This window comes from Ornithodoros turicata, unplaced genomic scaffold (genome assembly GCF_037126465.1).
Source record: "Ornithodoros turicata isolate Travis unplaced genomic scaffold, ASM3712646v1 ctg00000829.1, whole genome shotgun sequence".
NCBI classification, from domain to species: domain Eukaryota; kingdom Metazoa; phylum Arthropoda; class Arachnida; order Ixodida; family Argasidae; genus Ornithodoros; species Ornithodoros turicata.
The window spans coordinates 50,581-68,483 of NW_026999402.1; the positions used below are offsets into that span (position 1 = coordinate 50,581).

The 17,903-nt window shown below is 44.0% G+C and overlaps 1 protein-coding gene across 5 annotated transcripts in view; it reads left to right on the forward strand.

The window, feature by feature from the left end:
* LOC135375118 (phosphatidylserine lipase ABHD16A-like) overlaps positions 1-17,903 on the forward strand; it is a 38,341-nt gene that overhangs the window by 3,180 nt on the left and 17,258 nt on the right. For 4 of the 5 annotated variants that reach the window (XM_064607833.1, XM_064607829.1, XM_064607831.1 and 1 more), the window contains exons 2-12: positions 874-942; positions 3,563-3,629; positions 5,870-5,956; positions 6,030-6,115; positions 7,164-7,234; positions 8,052-8,147; positions 8,971-9,044; positions 11,238-11,278; positions 11,402-11,503; positions 13,724-13,837; positions 16,358-16,522. In XM_064607833.1, the coding sequence (XP_064463903.1) occupies positions 874-942; positions 3,563-3,629; positions 5,870-5,956; positions 6,030-6,115; positions 7,164-7,234; positions 8,052-8,147; positions 8,971-9,044; positions 11,238-11,278; positions 11,402-11,503; positions 13,724-13,837; positions 16,358-16,522 (972 nt within the window). The remainder of the gene's footprint in view (positions 1-873; positions 943-3,562; positions 3,630-5,869; positions 5,957-6,029; positions 6,116-7,163; positions 7,235-8,051; positions 8,148-8,970; positions 9,045-11,237; positions 11,279-11,401; positions 11,504-13,723; positions 13,838-16,357; positions 16,523-17,903) is intronic. The other variant, XM_064607830.1, reaches the window with a different exon arrangement.

A 17,903-nucleotide genomic window follows, 5' to 3' on the forward strand; every position in this document is an offset into this window, starting at 1 on the left:
TCTGGTTACATGTTCAGAGCTGTAAAATGGGCAACATCGTGCAGTATCGTGCGAAAGCACAGAAGGGAAAGGAAAAAAATTTGAAAATTCACACGTGAAGTGACAAGAGGCAAAGCTGAGTGCAAATACTTGGTGTTCACCAGAACCTGTATAAGTGCCAGCAGTTCGCACATTAGGTTCTCAGGGGCCTACTGGGTTTCATCCAAAGTGTCAGTGATGTGAATTGGGTGTTAGAAACAGGCATTACCATGTTCAGCTTGAAAATGCGAGGCTGTGTACCCATGGTTTATCCAGAATCGCACGAACAGCGGTGGGAGTAGAGCACTGCATGGGCTCGGGCTTACCCGAAAGCCCAAGCCAGGTAAAGCCTTCTCGTTGCGGGCCTGGGCGTGGCTCGGGTTGGACCATTATGGGCACGGGCCTGTACATTACCATGCCTAGGTCGGACTTGAGCCTGTGTTACCCCACTGTTAGTTATGCACGGTCAACTTTCACAGCCCGCTACACTGGGACGGGTATCCTATAAATTTCTCTGGCTGGGCCTGGGCAAGGAAACCTAGAAATTCTTTGGGTCAGGTATGGAGCCGTCGAGCCGGGCACGGGCGGGTAAATCAAAGGAAGGCTGGATTCTGGCCGGGCTTGGGCCTAAGAATGCGGCCCGTGCCGTGCTCTAAGGAGGGGTCAATATTATCATTATCATTTACATTGCCACAGCTTTGCACATCATTGCACATGCCGCCACGTAGGTGATATGCAGGGAAGAAAGGCAGATGGGTGTAGGGGGAGGGGGGGGGTTCTGGATAAATCACTGCTCTTTACTACATCTAGGGAGGTCTCTGAGGGTTGTGCACTAATACCTGTCATTCCTTTCAGGGTCGGTTGTACGAACCCAACAGCGTAGAGGGCTACAGTGATAACTTAATTCGTTCTGTAAGTCTTGCCGTAAGTGTTGTCAGTACACCTGCATTGCTTCATTGCTTGGTGTGCTGTTTGAGCTCCTTGAGAGATTCTAAGCTATTCCTTTCTTCTTATGACCTGTCTGCATGCACTAGCATTGTGTGACAACAAGTGCTTTGAGGTACCGTGTTTGTCTGTCCTCACAGATCTGGAGAATTTGTGTTGCTTATTTGATACTGTTTATTATTTTATTACTAGTCATCTTGTACTGTTTATTTTATACTAATGAGCTCACTCGTGTTTGCATGCATTGTTGCGCAAGTCAAAGGGACTGTGCGGTGAAATAAGAGTACAAGTTTTAATGACCAGAGTTCTTACACGGTCTCATGGACAATTCACCCGTGTGATGACACACACGAAGCATCAGCTCTCATATCTCAATTTTTTTCTGACTATTCAATTTCTAAGGTTGATATTTTGTTGATCCCAGTGCTTTGGGACACCCTCTGATAAGAGAAGTAGAGTGTGATAGTCTTAGACGAGTTCAGAAACTCCCAGTGCTCTTTGCGCACGCATTGCACCCTGGGTGCTTGGTGAGCTGGAGAGCGAAGAATAATCCTTCACATTTCGCTTTCGCTGACCTTGACACGTCGTGGACAATGGACCGGTAGGGGAGAAATATCTGAACAGTTTGGAGGCCCACCCGTTTCTTTCGTATTAGTAAACTCCCACAGTTCAAAGCGACGCTAAGCACTCTGGTATTTTGTGAACTCGTCTATTGGCTCACAAGTGCCATGTGGTACTGAAGTACTATGTGATGCATTTGGAACAGATTACAAATTTCTATTAATTTCAATTGGTTTTTAAGTTTGGTTCAAAATCTTGTAGCCTGCAGGGAGCACCTGCGACCTCCTTCCATTTGCCCCTCATTTTGCACCGTCTGCTCCCACTGCTGTGTACCCTGCATGATTAGAGTGACGGTGAAAGTTGCTTTTCTGTCGCTGCTGTGGGCACGACATAACTTCCAGCCAATTCTCGTGGATGCCAGACATTTAGTGCGACAATTAGTGTTCCAGGATGCATCAGATGTGCATCTTCGGGCGTCCTGTTTCAACAAAAAAGTGTTTTGAAAGATACGTTACCTTTGTTTAATGATAAACAAATCAAGTAATGCTTTTGTTTCAGGGGAAAATATAGCCATATAGTTCTTCTTAAACGTAATTTACTTAACACGTCGTTCACGGACTAAAAGAACACGCATAAATTCTTGAGTCTGAATTATTCCCATAAAACTAAGCAACGATCAATAGAAAAGCCAGGTTACTTTTAAACTTGCAACGTAACAGTTTCTGTCTAAGCTCTTCCAGTCCAGAACAATGTAAACAAACAAACATGAAAACACCTGTCGGCCAATCTCGACAGACGTCGCAGGCACCAATTTGAAAAAGAAACAAACAAGCGTGGCTGGTGGATTCGAGAGATTCGATTCGCCTTTTTAAGGACAGTGGGATTCGGATTTGCGAATCTCGAATCCCTGCCAAGGATGCGCGGATTCAGTTGGCACATCCTTACTCAGAAGTATCTGAGGTGCAAACTTTAAGAAAATAGGTCTTTTGTAGGTTTATCATCCACTTTACAGTCCCTCTGAAGGTGGTGTCCGCGAGGAATCCGGAATTCTGAAGTTAACGTGACATGCACATGGAGATGCTTTCCAAGAAGAAAACGTCAAAAAAGTTTAGCAAAATTTTTGGTTACGCATATTTCGGGCACCCACGAATCCGATCGCACCTTTGGTTCAACTCCGTGTTTTTGTCCGGACACCACCTTTAAGTAGGTTGGTGTAAACAAGATAAGAGCGCGTTGTTAAGGAGAAAGATGAGGAAGGAAGGGGGAAGACAACCTGTTTGTACACGTTGCTCTGTCTTCCATATTTATGTGCTTTCCTCAAACTCGAGGAAATATTCGTCTTTACATATGTGTGTGCATACTAAGCCTACGTACATTACATCAGGCCTGAAAGCTTGGAATTAAAAGCTGTGCCACACCTAGTTCGCTTACCTGTCACGTTGGTGACATGGCCCAAAAGGCCATTAGGCAGAGCACTATCCACTATGGGAAATACCTCCACCCTGGCCAACAGCAGCTTCTCCTCAAAGTGGTTTCAAGCATTGTGTACACCACGCATGTTTAATTCATTGCTGCTGTGCCTTTGTATAAATGTCATTTGTGCCGATATTTTAGGAAGAATGCTAATAGAAGTAGGTTAAATGAGCTACGCGTTCTGTTACTGCAAATCGTCATAACAGATGATGCTACTCGTCGTCATCACACTTCTCCTATTATGTGCTCGTACGAATATTCACATATGTTCCAGCTGTTACTCGTGTGAATTCTTAAAAATGTGTGCTAAATGCTGCCTTATATCCAACAGCATCTCCACCATTCGGAGCCATGTGGTGCTGTTGTGTGGTACACAAGTAAACTAAGTAAACTTTACTATGGGAGCATTGTGAAGTTTTCAGGCCTGGTGTAATACATGTAAGCCCGTGACAAAGATGTGTGAGTGTCATCCATGTTGCATCGCTTAGCAGTATCTTTTTTTCCGAGCATTGACATGTGAACAAACTCAGTTGTCCCAGTGACAAACAATTTTCTTGAATTACAGCTAGCTGTAGCATGGTCAATTGGAATGTATGCTTCACCTATCATTATAACTACATTATATCGAAGGGGTAAGTGGAACTACTCTGTGAAATTCAGTGCGATAAATATGAAGTACCGATGCACTTAACACTGCTTTGCACCAGGTAATGGTAACGGTAACTGAAACACAAACTATATATATGTTACTGAAATTGTAGATGGTAATGATAACGTCCATGCATATTACATTCATCCATTACCAGAAGCAAAAATGATCGTCCGGTATTGAATTCGGGTAATGGCTAACCCTGTTGTGCGATGATACGAGTTACTTTTCATTTTATTTTTGTTTTTTGTTTTTTTTTACTCCGTGCCCAGTAACATATGGCCTAAATGCTACACAAGAACATAGAAAGTGCAATATTGGATCTCGAGGCTGCATCTGTCACTTACTTGTCACAGCCATCATAACTCATGATGTCAACGCATGTGAACTCCACCGCAGACTCCACGACATAGCACGAAGGCGCAAGGCTGAGATATATATATTTTTCATTTCACTGTGGCTATGATGGTACAGTCGACCCGCGTTTATCCGGACGGCTCCGTTTCCTGTGAAAATGTCCGGATTGCGGGGGAACCAGATAAGTGAAACACGACAATCCAGAGTGATCCTAAAAGGACATCTTTAATGGCCATTACACAGAAAACGATCCGTTGTCATCTGTTTCATTCTAATACAGGCATCCAGTTCTTGCAAACCTTTGCTAATGGCATTAACTTGCGAAATTTTGTTCTGTTGCTCGAAAAATACTAGCGCTGTTCTCAGTGCCGCACGCGCATTTTCTACCGTCAGAGCTGGTGCATCCCCGCTTTCATCATCAGATTCTTCTTGAACACTATCGGAAGCGACGACACTGACGATGTCGTCATCTGTGATTGCAGCGCAGGGGCCCTCGTTGCAGACCTTTTGTGCAACGTGCAAAGTTGGAAAGGGAGAAAGTTCTTCCTTGCAACACCCTCTTTGTGTCAGTAAAAAGGAGCCCACAACCAGGGTTCTCGACCTCGCTTGACTAAGTGTGGGCCAAGTGGACAATGACCCGACAAAGTCCTGGACAATGGCCGGATAACTGAAGCCGATTGTTGGGTATTAGTCACTTCTGTTCCCTGGAATTCCTGTCCGAGTCCGGAAGCTGAAGTCCGGATAAACGAGGGCGAAATACATGGGGAGAAATCCGTCCCTATGCTTTTTGTCCGGATAGCGCAGGATCCGGATAAATGAAGTCCGGATAAACGCGGGTCGACTGTGTTACTTACTACTGAGAGAAGTCCGCCTATGAACGAAACATTGGAAGGAGACCTGGACATACCCATCTTGAATTGAAGGACTCCAGTTTGAGGTGAACACTCAAAGGGATGAAGACTTGTTTCTGCGGAATTGTTTTCGAACCCTGCTGAATGTAGACATCCCACAGATGCAAAATGTAATGTGTACGTGTGACGCGGATGCAGCACTTTGGGCAAAGTGGGATGCAGATAGAGCTGAACAAAGTGTTCTCCCGTAGCTCTGTAACAGCCGTTTTATTGCCGTTCTAGTGCCGTTCTATTCAAGAATATGCCCATTACCCTTCCCGGCTTTACACACAATACAATATGCACGCACACATACACATTATACCAACTTCCAATGTATGCACACTAGGTAGTAGAGGTGCAAAGATATCGGAATTTTGAAGGTCGATGAATGTCACTGTTTGGAAGACAGTATGAACATGGTATTTCAAGCAACCAAGCTTTATAGAAAAGCTACTGTTTCACATGCAAATAAAACTGGCTGCATAGTGCTGGTAACAGTCTTGTGCAAGTAAGAGTTTTTTTTTTTTTTTTTTTGTATTGGCCTCAATCGATTTAATTGAAGCTGTGCTCCAACTCTGAATGTCGATATCGGTGCCCTACTGTTAATAGAAAAATTGTCGAGCACATTCAGAGACACCAGATTCAGTTCTTTCTGACCAGTTACTTTTAACGTGGTTCTTTTTTCCAGGCTCTAAAATTTTTAGAAACAGTTTTTTTATGCTTTGTCCAAGTTACATGAATCATGCGGTCCACTGATATTTCAGTGATATTTATCTATGCATAAATTGATAAAATTATATATATATATATATATATATATATATATATCTATTGCACTGATGCACACATAGATAAATTATCAATATTTTTAGAACATTGATAACACTGTGAAAACTGCAAAGAACATTGATATGCACATCGATGTCCGTCCGTTCCTCCTATGTAGCCCCACAGCTTTACAATGATTTTGCAGGTTATGTGACATATGAAGGTCTGATCACGCAAGCAAGATTAGCTGGAGTTGTATGCACAGTGTTAGTTGGAACTTTTATCATTAGAGGTGAGCCAACACAACGCACATCTCACCAGCCAGATGCGAGAGTTGTTGCTTGTAACTCTCGCCGTCATTTCAGGTGTCGGTCGAATGGTGAACGGAGACTACATTCCATTTCTGCGAGCTCTCCACAATGCACAAGAGAACCTCAACAAAAGTACAAAGGTGGTTACGTTTGGATGTTAAGAGAATAGTTTTCGCACACCTGCAATTGCCACAGAAAAACGCCGTCTGTCTGCAGAACTTCTGAATGGTGTAAAAGTGGTTAAATTTTGTGGGCCCAGTAATTAGGGAATTTTGTGAGGAACTAGTATAAGGGAATTATCTGCGGAACGTTAAATTTGCCGATAAAATGGTTAAAAAGCAAGCGAGCTGGTGGCTAAGATCCATGACGAAAACCCGAGACTGGGAAAAAGACGAAAAACAGACGACACAACACAAAGTCTCAATGAGTGCCATTTTGTGCCATTTTGAGACTTTGTGTTGTGTCGTCTGTTTTTCGTCTTTTTCCCAGTCTCGGGTTTTCGTCATGGTTAAATTTGCAGTATCGCAGTGCGTTGACCCACGAGGCGTTTTTAGGGGGTCCCCCCTCCCACCTTGAACTTCCAGGAAGAAGTTAACAAAAGGTATAAATAATAAATGGATAATAATAAATAGTAAAATAAATAAATAATGGATAATAGTAAAACAAATAAATAATTTATGGGGGAAAAAAACTGCAGTGTGTTCTGCAGGAAAAACTGCAGAATCTAGCATCACGCGTCCAGTTCTCTTCTTCTTCTGGAGCTGGCACAAAAGCAATACTGCAGCGCACTCAGCTAACACAGCTGGTTAGGAAAGAGTGGAAGTACCATTAGAACTCGAAGCAGCAAAGGACACGGACAAAGACAAGAAGTTGACACTACGACTATCCCAACTTCATACTCTTGTGCAGGGAAAGCACCCCCTTGTGATGCATTACCACACAAATTATTTTTGTGCCATTTGTGCTGTGTAGAGATTACTGTCATCTATGTGGCGAGGCTTATAGAGAAACAGTGTTGTATTGTGGCACTAGCAATATTTGATATAGCTCAAAAGGAATAATGATGTTCAAGCCTAAACTTCTACTCTTTTGGATCTGCACTGCATGAGCCTCTCGTGAGGTTTGATGGCGCCAGACTTGGTACTGACTGCAACAGCGGATGACGCTTTCTTTACATGCACTTTGCAGGCAGAGTTGATGAAGTACGACAGTGAGTTCTATGCATGGCCCGTCGACTTCAGGTGGAATGACCCTAATGCGTAAGTGCAGAAGGATATATTTGGACGTGTGCCTCCCTTTAAGCTAGTACTTCACCCATTTGTCAAATCTTGCAGTGTTTGTGTTTCATTACACTATGCACGTGTTGTGCATTGGAGTTGTAAACACTCTTGTTGTAGTTGTAGACAGGGATCGGAACCGGTATTTTTTTCGGTCCGGTTCGGGTGCGGGTTCAGGCATATTGGTTCGGTTCGGGTTTAGCTCCGCTGAACCGAAATTATCAGCCAGAACCGGTTCAGGTATATCGGTTCGGTTCGGTTCGGGTTCGACTCAGGGGGAACCCCCCCCCACATACACAGACACAAAAAAAATCTGTCAGCGGTCGGGGCATTTACAGGGATTGGAACAGTTACTGTTTTCGGCCTCGGTTTAACCGGTCCACGGGCAGTAATTTTGCCACATGCAAGCAAGCTTATGCTCACCGTACACGATTGTAAGAGAAAGGTGTGAGATAACCGTTTCAGGTGAGCAAAAAAAAAAGGTCGGTCAGTAGTACAATTAATTCACCTCTGAACCGATTCCCGAACCGGTAACCCTATCAATTTTTTTCGGTTCAGTTCCGGTTCGGCTCAGGACAAGCAAAAAAATTGTTCGGGTTCGGTTCGGTTCGGGTTCGTCAGAAAATAACGGTTTTTTCCGGTTTTCGGTTCGGGTTCAGTTCCGGTTCCGATCCCTGGTTGTAGATACTCTTTCACGTGCCAGGGTATTCCCACATGTTTTATGCCCCTCCTATGTTATCTAGAGAAAGGAAATTTCTGTCCCATGTATCCTCCTTACAATAAGCATGATCTCTTTCAGAGATCCCAGCAAACAGCGTGTGTCTGTTGACACGCGCACATCAAAACGGCGCACATTTCTGTCTCGTGTATTGGCCCTGCCCTGCGACGTACTGAGGTACGTGACACCTTTAATGCTAGGTTCAAGCTTATTATGGTGATTGTTTGCTCATTGATTGCACTTGTTCATTACAAGTGGAATGACTGCTCTGCTCAAGCCACTTGTAGGAGTTAGGTTTACAGCATGACACAAGAACAGTGTCAGCTGCCAGAGTGAGATGACAGTGTGTCTAGGCCACAAACATTCACAGATAATATCTTTCACTGAATAATTTTTAGAGCCTGAAGTTTTCAGGAAGTATTTTATTGAAATTCGGGGGGGAAAAATCGGGTGGAAAAACTTCCAGTATGCTAAATTCAGGGCAAAATCGGGCTCAGTTACTCAAACTAACTGTAGTGGTTTGGTACAAATGGTGATGTAACTGCATCTGCTACGAAACAATTAAGTTAGTGCCTTCCTACCGACGTCCCAGTGAGTGCAGTTTGCCGGGTAAAAATCGGGTTTCACCCTAAAGAGGTAACCTTCAATTCGTGGTGCAAATTCGGGGACGAATCTGGTAAAACCCTAAAACTTCAGGCTGTAATAATTTTCTGTCTGACACATGTAACTACTGTATTTGCCCAGCCCTAGTCAGCACATCCCCTACCTGTAGTAGAATACTACGTAACAGGCTTAGTATGAGAATGAGCTTGCATGGAACATCTGGGCTGCATTATGTGATAGCTTTAATGTAAAATCATGCCTAATGATGTAGTCGCATAAACCATGCCCATAACTAGGAACCGAATACAAAAGTGCTGCACTCATTGAACTGGTACAGTACCACCTAATCGAAGAGACCTACTATAGAGTATTCATGTGTCTTGCATATTCTTTGCAGCTACGTTGCCATTCACACATTTGGGCGCCGTCTAATGTATCCTGGTGCTGTAGGCCTCTTGCAGGCTGCTGTAGGTATGTCTCCTTCCTGGTGCATGATACAGGCATTGCTGTACTACTTTACTTACTTGAGGTCTTACCTGTGCCATAATATGCAACATAAATGTTAAAGGGATTGTGACGCTTGTCCCCTAGTTGTCCCATATAAATGTAAAGTGTAAAATATTAGGTGCATTATTTTCACCACAAGAGGTGCGGCCCCATTTTACCCGTCTTGCCAATGAACGCAGCAGACATGATGTGGAGAGGCCTCACTATCCTCCCCATCCTCATCATATCCTCCCCTTGGCCTGAAAAGAATGCAAAGTGCATGTTTCATTTCTCATGTTGCCTCATGAAAGAATTTTTAACGATTTCTGAGTTTACACTGTTGCGTACCTGCCAGCTGTCCCAGATTATCCGGGAGACTCCCGAATTTCGTTGAGTCTTCCGATTGTGCGGACGCGTCCTGCAATCTCCTGGAAAACTGGGGTCTCTCATTCTTCTTTGAAAGCTGCGCAAACGCATTCCTGAAGAAGGCAGCCCGTAATGCGTGTTCTGGCATGACCATCTATGGCTTGGGGTCGTGGCAGACTGTGTGTTTCATTGTGTCCGTATTTCTCGAGAAGACACGCCATCGTCCTATCGTCATTCCAGCCTCGTACGATAGTTTCGTCTGCTCCGACGGCAATCTCCAAACAGAAGGAATACCTGCACACATGTGATAAGATGTGATTTGATAGAAGAAGAAGAAGAAGAAAAAAGTGCCAAGTGCCTTTTCAAGGAACAGTTGCGAAGTGACGGAAGGAGCTTTCGAGCTTTCGAGGTTGAATGCGTTGCTACAGAGGTTCCGGTAACTGAAATCAAAACTAGTGCACACTGTACACAGATGTGTGCAGCCGCCATCAAAGTCCGCTCCAGGTAAACTGGAACCCGTGGTACGCTTCATGCATCATCAGTACGGGTGGCGGCTTTATTGGATTTGGAACTCTGGACATTCTTCAGAGACCAGCAGTTCAGTGAAATTCCGAATAAATGTTGAAATATTGTTGGCGTTGAGCTGAACACCGCTGTTCGCTGTGCCACTACACGCACAGCCAGAACTTGCCCCGAGTCTCAAACTCGTTGTTGTTGTTCTTTTTTTTTTTTTTTTCTTCCTTTTTCTGTTTCTGCATGTGGTAGTCGCCGATATATAATAGAATAATGGTTGTGTGCTGTGACTACGATAATCGAGAGGTGGGATGCCACACTGTTTCGGCATAGTTTCTCGATTTTTCACTCTGTTTTCGGTTTGCCTCGTGAATGAGAATAGCGCAATGTTTCATTGTAGAAATAATTTTAGGCATGTATGCCTTACGCTATGCCTTTTAAAGTGCGTGTCCTGGAGCTCAGCAGAACACAACTGTGACCATGATAGTTTTCGGGGCCTGAATTGTTACACTTTGAAGTCCTCATGACAGGATATTGGATCCGATATTCGAAGGACAATTTTTGTTGATATTCATATTCGAAAATTTCAATATTCGCACACCTCCAGCAGGAAGACGTCAACAATGAAGGGATGAAGAATAAAGGGCACTCCCACAAGACAGTTGACACTATTACAGCTTCACGTGTACCCTACTAGTGGGGTGCACCTGAAACTTCAGTGTAGATGAGCTCATTTTAAAGTTCCTCACGGGTAGACAGCCTATTTAATGCAGTGTGACTGTCCCAGCATCAGGCTTTTCGCATTATGAACTGACTGTAAGCTTGATGCGTAGTTCTGTATCGTAGAAGCTGTATTCATACACCGATACTTTCTGTATAGATTTATCGCGTGAAATTTCGGCTATCTATTACGTGCGCATCTCTAGTTGAGGACCGTTACCAAGAGCAGATCCGGACAATGTGCTTCCTGCAGGGCTGATGATAAGCCGCCAAGAAATTGTTTGCAAAGGAGCTTGATGACTTTGTGCGACGCTGATGTCACGAGCATGGAAAACTCAAATATTCAAAGACATTCGATGTATTCGAAAGCCACAAATATAAAATTGTCATTTTGAATCACGTATGAGAACTGATAATATTCTATTCATATTTGAAATGTCGAATGTTCACACAGCCCTAATAATAACACAAAAATTGTCGAAATACCGCTAAAAATGGCATAGCTTTACCAGTACCATGTGTACAACCATAATCACCTTGTAAAAGTGACTTCTAATGCAGCGGTATTTTCCCCCCCAGGTCCTATGCTCATTCAAGGAAGGGCCAAGCTCGTTGAAGAGGTAGAGTATCTGTTGCATTTCTTTAAAACCTATTGGCCAACTGACTTAATTGAGAACACAGTTTTACCAAGCATACTGCTTGCTATGCAATTAATTGATTTGCACATAAAATTGGTGTTTCAGTATGGTGGCGTGAGGAACAAGCTTCTAACACGTGATGGCAACGAGATTGACTCTGTGTTTGTGGACAGGAGGAATTCAAACCTGCCAAATGGTAACATTCTGGTATGGACAGGTTTTGTAACTGTTTGTAAGGTGAACCTTCATCAGCATTACATCCGTGGCAGATCCTCGTGGCCTGATGCAGTGAACTCTCGTTTTATGAACGTTCAATCTGTGAATTCTCTCGCTTTATGAACACCAACCGTATTCTGGTTATTGAAGACCTCAATTTGTTAATCCCTTCGCTTTATGAACATTTCTTCTACGTTTCTAACACTTCTTCTAGAAACGTTCAGAATGTTCAACATTTCTTCTAGAAATGTTCGCTGTTCATAAATCGAAGTTTTACTATATTGCTAAAGAACTTAAGTGCGGTGTAATTTTACACTGCTTTACTGCTCAGCGTGTGCATCCTACAGACCTCAAGGTGGCACCTGGAGCGAATACACAACTTGTTACATGTTTGAGTACCGCGTAACTGGAAATGCTGGATACAGTCACGACTAAGGCTCCGGGTTTTCCGCGATTCCGCGAAATTTCACGTGAAATTTTTGCGGAATCTGGAATTTATCGCGGAATCTTTTCATTTGACACAGAATCTCACGGAATCTATTATACCGTTTTCTTTGGGGGGGGGGGCAGATATTCGAGTTCTCGAATTCGAATCAAATAACAATAGCTCGAGGTACGAAGTGAGCCGCACCTCCCGAAAGTAAGCTTCACCTAAAGCTACCCCTGCATGAGGTGAAGCCTGCTTTACTAAATTGTCCATGCTGCAGGACAAACACGGACGGATTGTAGTTTAGCTTAGGATAACATTAGCTCAAGTTTATTGTGCATACTCAGCCTGAGGAAGGTCCGGCATCCCTCCCATGTGCAGTTTAGCGTTGGCACTGGGGGATTTTGGTTTGATGTCTGGGAGGTTGCTTTTAAAAAGTTAACTCTTAAATAATGTCTACAGCCCAGGAACAAAAAAGGGTGTCCTAAACATGTAACTTCCTCAGGTGAGACAAACACACTCCAGTAAATAAGCTAAAAGTTGTTACCGGCAAAGCTGAGGCAGGATGCCAATTTGTTTGTTTCACAAGTGGCCTATGGACGTTTAGGATTATTAGCAGCCTATCTGTGTAACATGCTACTGCCTGATATCAAATTTTGAAATCAAGATAAATATCCTAGTATGTACTCACCTGAAAAACAAGAAACACTTATCGTGTGACATTAAAAAAGTAGGCGCCCACAAAAGAATTACGCATATCTCTTGTGACAGTTGATACCAGAAAAATTACACCGAAGCTACGGGCTAGAAATTCCAAACTTTTAATTCAAGAAGCATGTAGTGTAAACTACTTCCATTAAACGTCCTATAAAGTTGCTGATAGGCACTGCAGATACTGAAACAGCTTTCAGCAGGATAAAATGATTGCAGGCGAAAGGCTGCATTGTTTGTCAGAGAACACAACAGCGCGTTGAGTCTGTAATTTTATGAAATACATTTTGTTCCCACATTCTCCGAGAAAGTGAAGTGTTTCCCGTTCCAAGAAGCCATCGACTCCTTGCCATGGAGTATGGCGGAATTTATGAGTCTGTGCCGCAGAACTTCGAATTTGCCGCAGCGTAGAACCGGGGGCCTTAGGGTCGATTCACACGATGCAACTTTTTGCTGCAACTCGGTTTCCGCTATAGTTGCACGCAACCGAAGTTGCACCAAAAAGGTCCCTTTCATACGGCGAGCAACTCGGAATGCCGTAGTTGTCACCGACCTCGCCAGATGGCGCGAAAAACATCGTTGTCATCATTTTCGTCCAATCGCACTGCGACTTCTGCTCGTTACGAGTTCAATCCGTTGCGAGTTTGATAATTTTGCATAATTTCCACTGGTTAGTGATAATTTCATCGTCTCGCGTACTGTCGCTGCAATAACTGACACATGGAAGTCTTCCTGATTGGTCGCGCTTGCAAGGCGGAGCCGTGTGATTGACAGGTTGCAGCTCTAGAGTTGCAGGAGAAATCGCTCGTGAAGCGATCGGCTCTGCAACTCCTGCAACTCGAGTTGCGCAACCAGAGCTTCGCGTTCACACGGTGCAACTTGGTGGCGCAACCTGGTTGCGCGCAACTAAAGTTGCATCGTGTGAATCGACCCTTAGTGATAACTTGTTCGATGCCCGCCCCCTCTTGTCTGGATAAGGAATTTCCAGATAAGCGAAATCAAGTGAAGCGAGGCGTCACTGTAATTGGACGCTTTCTTTTGCATTCGTACCATTGCTCTGAACTTTTTTTCAGGTCGTCTGCTGTGAAGGAAACGCTGGTTTTTACGAGTATGGAACTACGTCCACCCCTATTGAAGCTGGCTATTCTGTGTTGGGCTGGAATCATCCTGGTTTTGCAGGAAGCACGGTAAGCAGCACGTACTACTCTGCCGTCCCGACTCTACTACAGTAGAATCTCGATGATACGAATCTCACGGGGTCGCGGAAAAAATTCGTATCGTCCGAAATTCGTATCAAGCGAACTAAACCAAAATAAAAATTGAGGCAAGAAAATAGACAATGACCGTTCATTTTCCGTTGCTGTCAATGAAAGAGGTCGGTTGTAACGCTTTTGTGTCTTCGTTTTTGGCCAATGCTGCCCAAATACGCGAGATGATTCAAGAGACGTAGCACGTGCTTTTCAACCGCGAGTCGCGCGACAGTGGCCTAAAGCGAGCTTCTCCTAAAGCAAGCAGGCGTTAGGTGAAGCCGACTTGCGGAATGGTGACGCGTAATGTTGCCACAAGTTGTCCTGATATGTTCCCTCCACGTGTTCTGGGGTTCTGGTCGGCTGTTTTCCGCCAGAGCGATGTCACACGGCTTCGCGGTTTATTGTTGCGAGGTGGGTAAAAAGGTCAAAACAGAGATAAGGTGATAAGATTCCGGGCCGTTCAATCCCTTTGATCCTATCTCCACCACCACCACCACCACCACCAAAAGGAAAGTCATTGCTTGCATTGCGCTACATGATGTAAGGGAGTTCGTGGTGAGGATCGCCCTCCCTTTCCGAAAGACGCAGCAGCATGACTCGCGCGCTCTCGCGTCACGGGGGAACGACCTCTGTCGCATCCACGGCTCATTCGTATCATCCGTAAGGGCAAGATAACGCGTTCGTATCATCCGAACTCTAATACACGGGAAGAATAGGCATTCCGGCCGGGACCGGAAAAGAATTCGTATCATCCCGAAATTCGTATCACCCGTGACCGTATCATCGAGATTCTACTGTATCACGCAGTCCGGAAAAACTAATCTGACTAAAAAAACTATTCAGTCCACTAGCAAGAAAACCTTGTCAATGTTTTGATGATGAATGCTGTTCCCTTTCCGTGCGATCACGTGCGATCGTGAGCGCTTGTACTTCAGCGTGGAACATTTCATCGCTGCACACTCACAAAAGTACCACCATTATCAATGACGGCAACATTTCCTTGAGTTCGAGGAACAAAGAGAAATACAGAAAACAGACACCACACGTACGAGACTCAGACCAGCAACGAGGATTTATTTCACACAAAGTCAAGAGGTGCATATAGGGCAGGGGTTGAACACCTAGGTGGGAGACAGGAGGTCAACCAAGCAATGGGGAATTACAGTGGAAGGCTGACTGATGGCATTTGGCCCAGTTGCTGCGGCCAATGACTCTAAAGGCATCCAAGGATAATCTTCAAAGTACAGGGTGCAATCAGTGCAAGTTGTCACATGGCTAGCCAATTCGGGAGAGGGGGAGCGTTTCTTACATTGTTATCGTGACCACGAGGGCGAGTGTTGATGTACATCGGCGCGTTTGACTGATGTAGGACGCTCTGCATCTTAATGGTATAGCGTAGACAAAGGGGCAGCTGCTCTGGGCGCTCTCGCCAGAGAGGGTGCCAAATGGCAGACTGGTTGGACAGTATAAATAGACCCTGAAGTTTTCGGGTTTTATATTTTTCCAAATTCGGGGGGTAGAAATCGGGTCAATAAATTGATGTCGAAAATTCGTGCAAATTCGGGCAGAAAAATTACCATCAGACTGAGTTCGGGGAGAAATCGGGTGTTATTGTAGAATAAACGTTCACTGTACCGTTTATCCAGGGTGCCAGAAGTAAGGGGCAGTCGCATATTTTGTGAGAAACTAGTATGTCGATGCCTCGAGGTGCCTAGCCTAGGTGCAGTTTTGCAGGTAGAAATCGGGTTTAACCCTAGATAGGGGAACCTCAATTCGGGGTGCAAATTCGGGGAAGAATCGGGTAAAACACTAAAACTTCAGGCTCTAAGTATAAAGCAGGAATGAAGAGTATCCGAATGGTAGGATCTTGGCAGTGCAAATGAGCATTTTCTTTTCTTTGTTTACGGAGCTTCCTTGAGGCTGGACTGTCACTCTGTCGCGCAGTTCCTCCAAACTTGATCCTTGCCTTTCAACCGAGTCAAACTGCTGTAGCGTACTTAGAGCCTGAAGTTTTAGGGTTTTACCCGACTCTTCCCCGAATTTGCACCCCGAATTGAAGGTTCACCCTTTAGGGTGAAACCCGATTTTTTACCCGGCAAATTCCCCTCACTGGGATGTCTGTAGGAATGCATTAACTTGCCTTTTTGCAGCAAATGCAGTTACATTACCGTTTGTACCGAACCACCACAGTTAGTTTGAGTAACTGAGCCAGATTTCTCCCCGGATTTAGCGTACCGGCTGTTTTTTTTCACCCGAATTCGCACGAATTTAGCGCGCACGTTTATTTACCCGATTTTTACCCCCCGAATTTTGAAAAAAAATATTTCCCGAAAACTTCAGGCTCTGAGCATACTGTGTGATTGTTTTTGCCATTGCTAGCTCTTGTTTCATTGTTTCTTGTTGCACCAGCGACTAATGTGTGTGTGGTGATTCGCGTTACCTGTATCATCATTTCAGGGAGTTCCCTATCCTGACCAGGAACAGAACGCCATTGATTGCGTTATGCAGTTTGCCATCCATCGTTTGGGTTTCCTTCCTGAGAACATTGTTGTTTTCGCCTGGTCCATTGGTGCCTACACAGGAACGTGGGCTGCCATGAACTACCCTGACATCAAAGGCCTGGTTAGTCTCTTTCCTGTTCTTAAAATTGACGAATCAGAAGCATCATAGGTTGGAGGTGCATCGTAAAAGTTTGTAACCCCTTAAGTGTCATATACACGTCGAGCTGGTCGGCACGTAATTTCACGTTGCAAACAAGGACGATCATCTCGAATATGTCGATGTTCTCCTGGACAATCAGGCGGTTGGGCTCGTTGTACAGTCAGACTCCTTTATAGCGAACACCTTTTTAACGAAAATACCACTACAGCAAATTTTTTTGCGGTCTCGCTGGAGCCCTACAGGTACAGTAATGGACATCCTTTTTAACGAAAATACCTTTACTGCAAATTTTTTTTGCTGTCCCCTGAGTTTCGTTGTAAAGGAGTTTGACTGTACCATAAACAAATGAATATGAAGAAATATAAGTATTTTGGAAAATGAACTTGTTTAGTAATACCTTTAATGATAAAATTCTGAAGCAAAAATACTTGGCACTTTTACTAAATATCTACGAATAATGCCATTGTTGGTGTGGCCAATCGGATCTGCGAGAAGCAGTAACAGGAAGTAGGAACAGCGGCAGCCAATCGAGCAATGGAATATATGTGCTTGTCAGCCTGTGCTGTATGCATGTAGTCCATCTGTGGTCTTGTATATGTAGGGCCTGACTTTTTAGGGTTAAACCCGTATTCGCCCGATATTTACCCCCGAACGAAACCTGTAAAATTCGGGTTTAACCCGAATCTACCCGAAAACATCCGGGTCACGTGGCACACGCATAAGCGTGCATTAAAATAAAGTTTGATAACATTGCTAAACATTAGTTCCATGTTAAGACAAATTTTTATTTAAAAAAAAAAATCACCCGAATACCCCCGAATTCCAGACGACGGAATATGCCGTAACAGGATTTAACCCGAATACACCTGAATTTTCGAATGAAAAATATCACCCGATATTTACCCCCCGAATTTGGCCAAAAATAAAACCCGAAAAAGTCAGGCCCTATGTATATGTAGGGCCGGGTTTCATGTTTTTTGAAACCCGAGGGAGGTAAAAACTGGGTTTTATTTAAGGAGCTGTAAATTCGGGTGATATATCTGGTTTCTCGCATGCTAGACTAACACAAGATGCGGAAAAGCTGTGTTGAACGTCCGGTGCTTGGTGTCCTTCAGTGCCAGTATTGGTGTCTGAATTGGCAATTTCCGAAGTTCGTTCTTGTCTTTCTTTTTTCTTTTTCTTTTTCTTTTTCTTTCAGGGTTTAACCAAGGACTTAAATTACATACAAATTAAAAAATTTTCTGTAGCTTCCCGTCATTGCTGAGAATATATTGGGTGCGGGATTCTAAGTTTGCATAAGAGACAAAATTGCCGCAAAATTTGCGAAAATTTCTACTTCCAT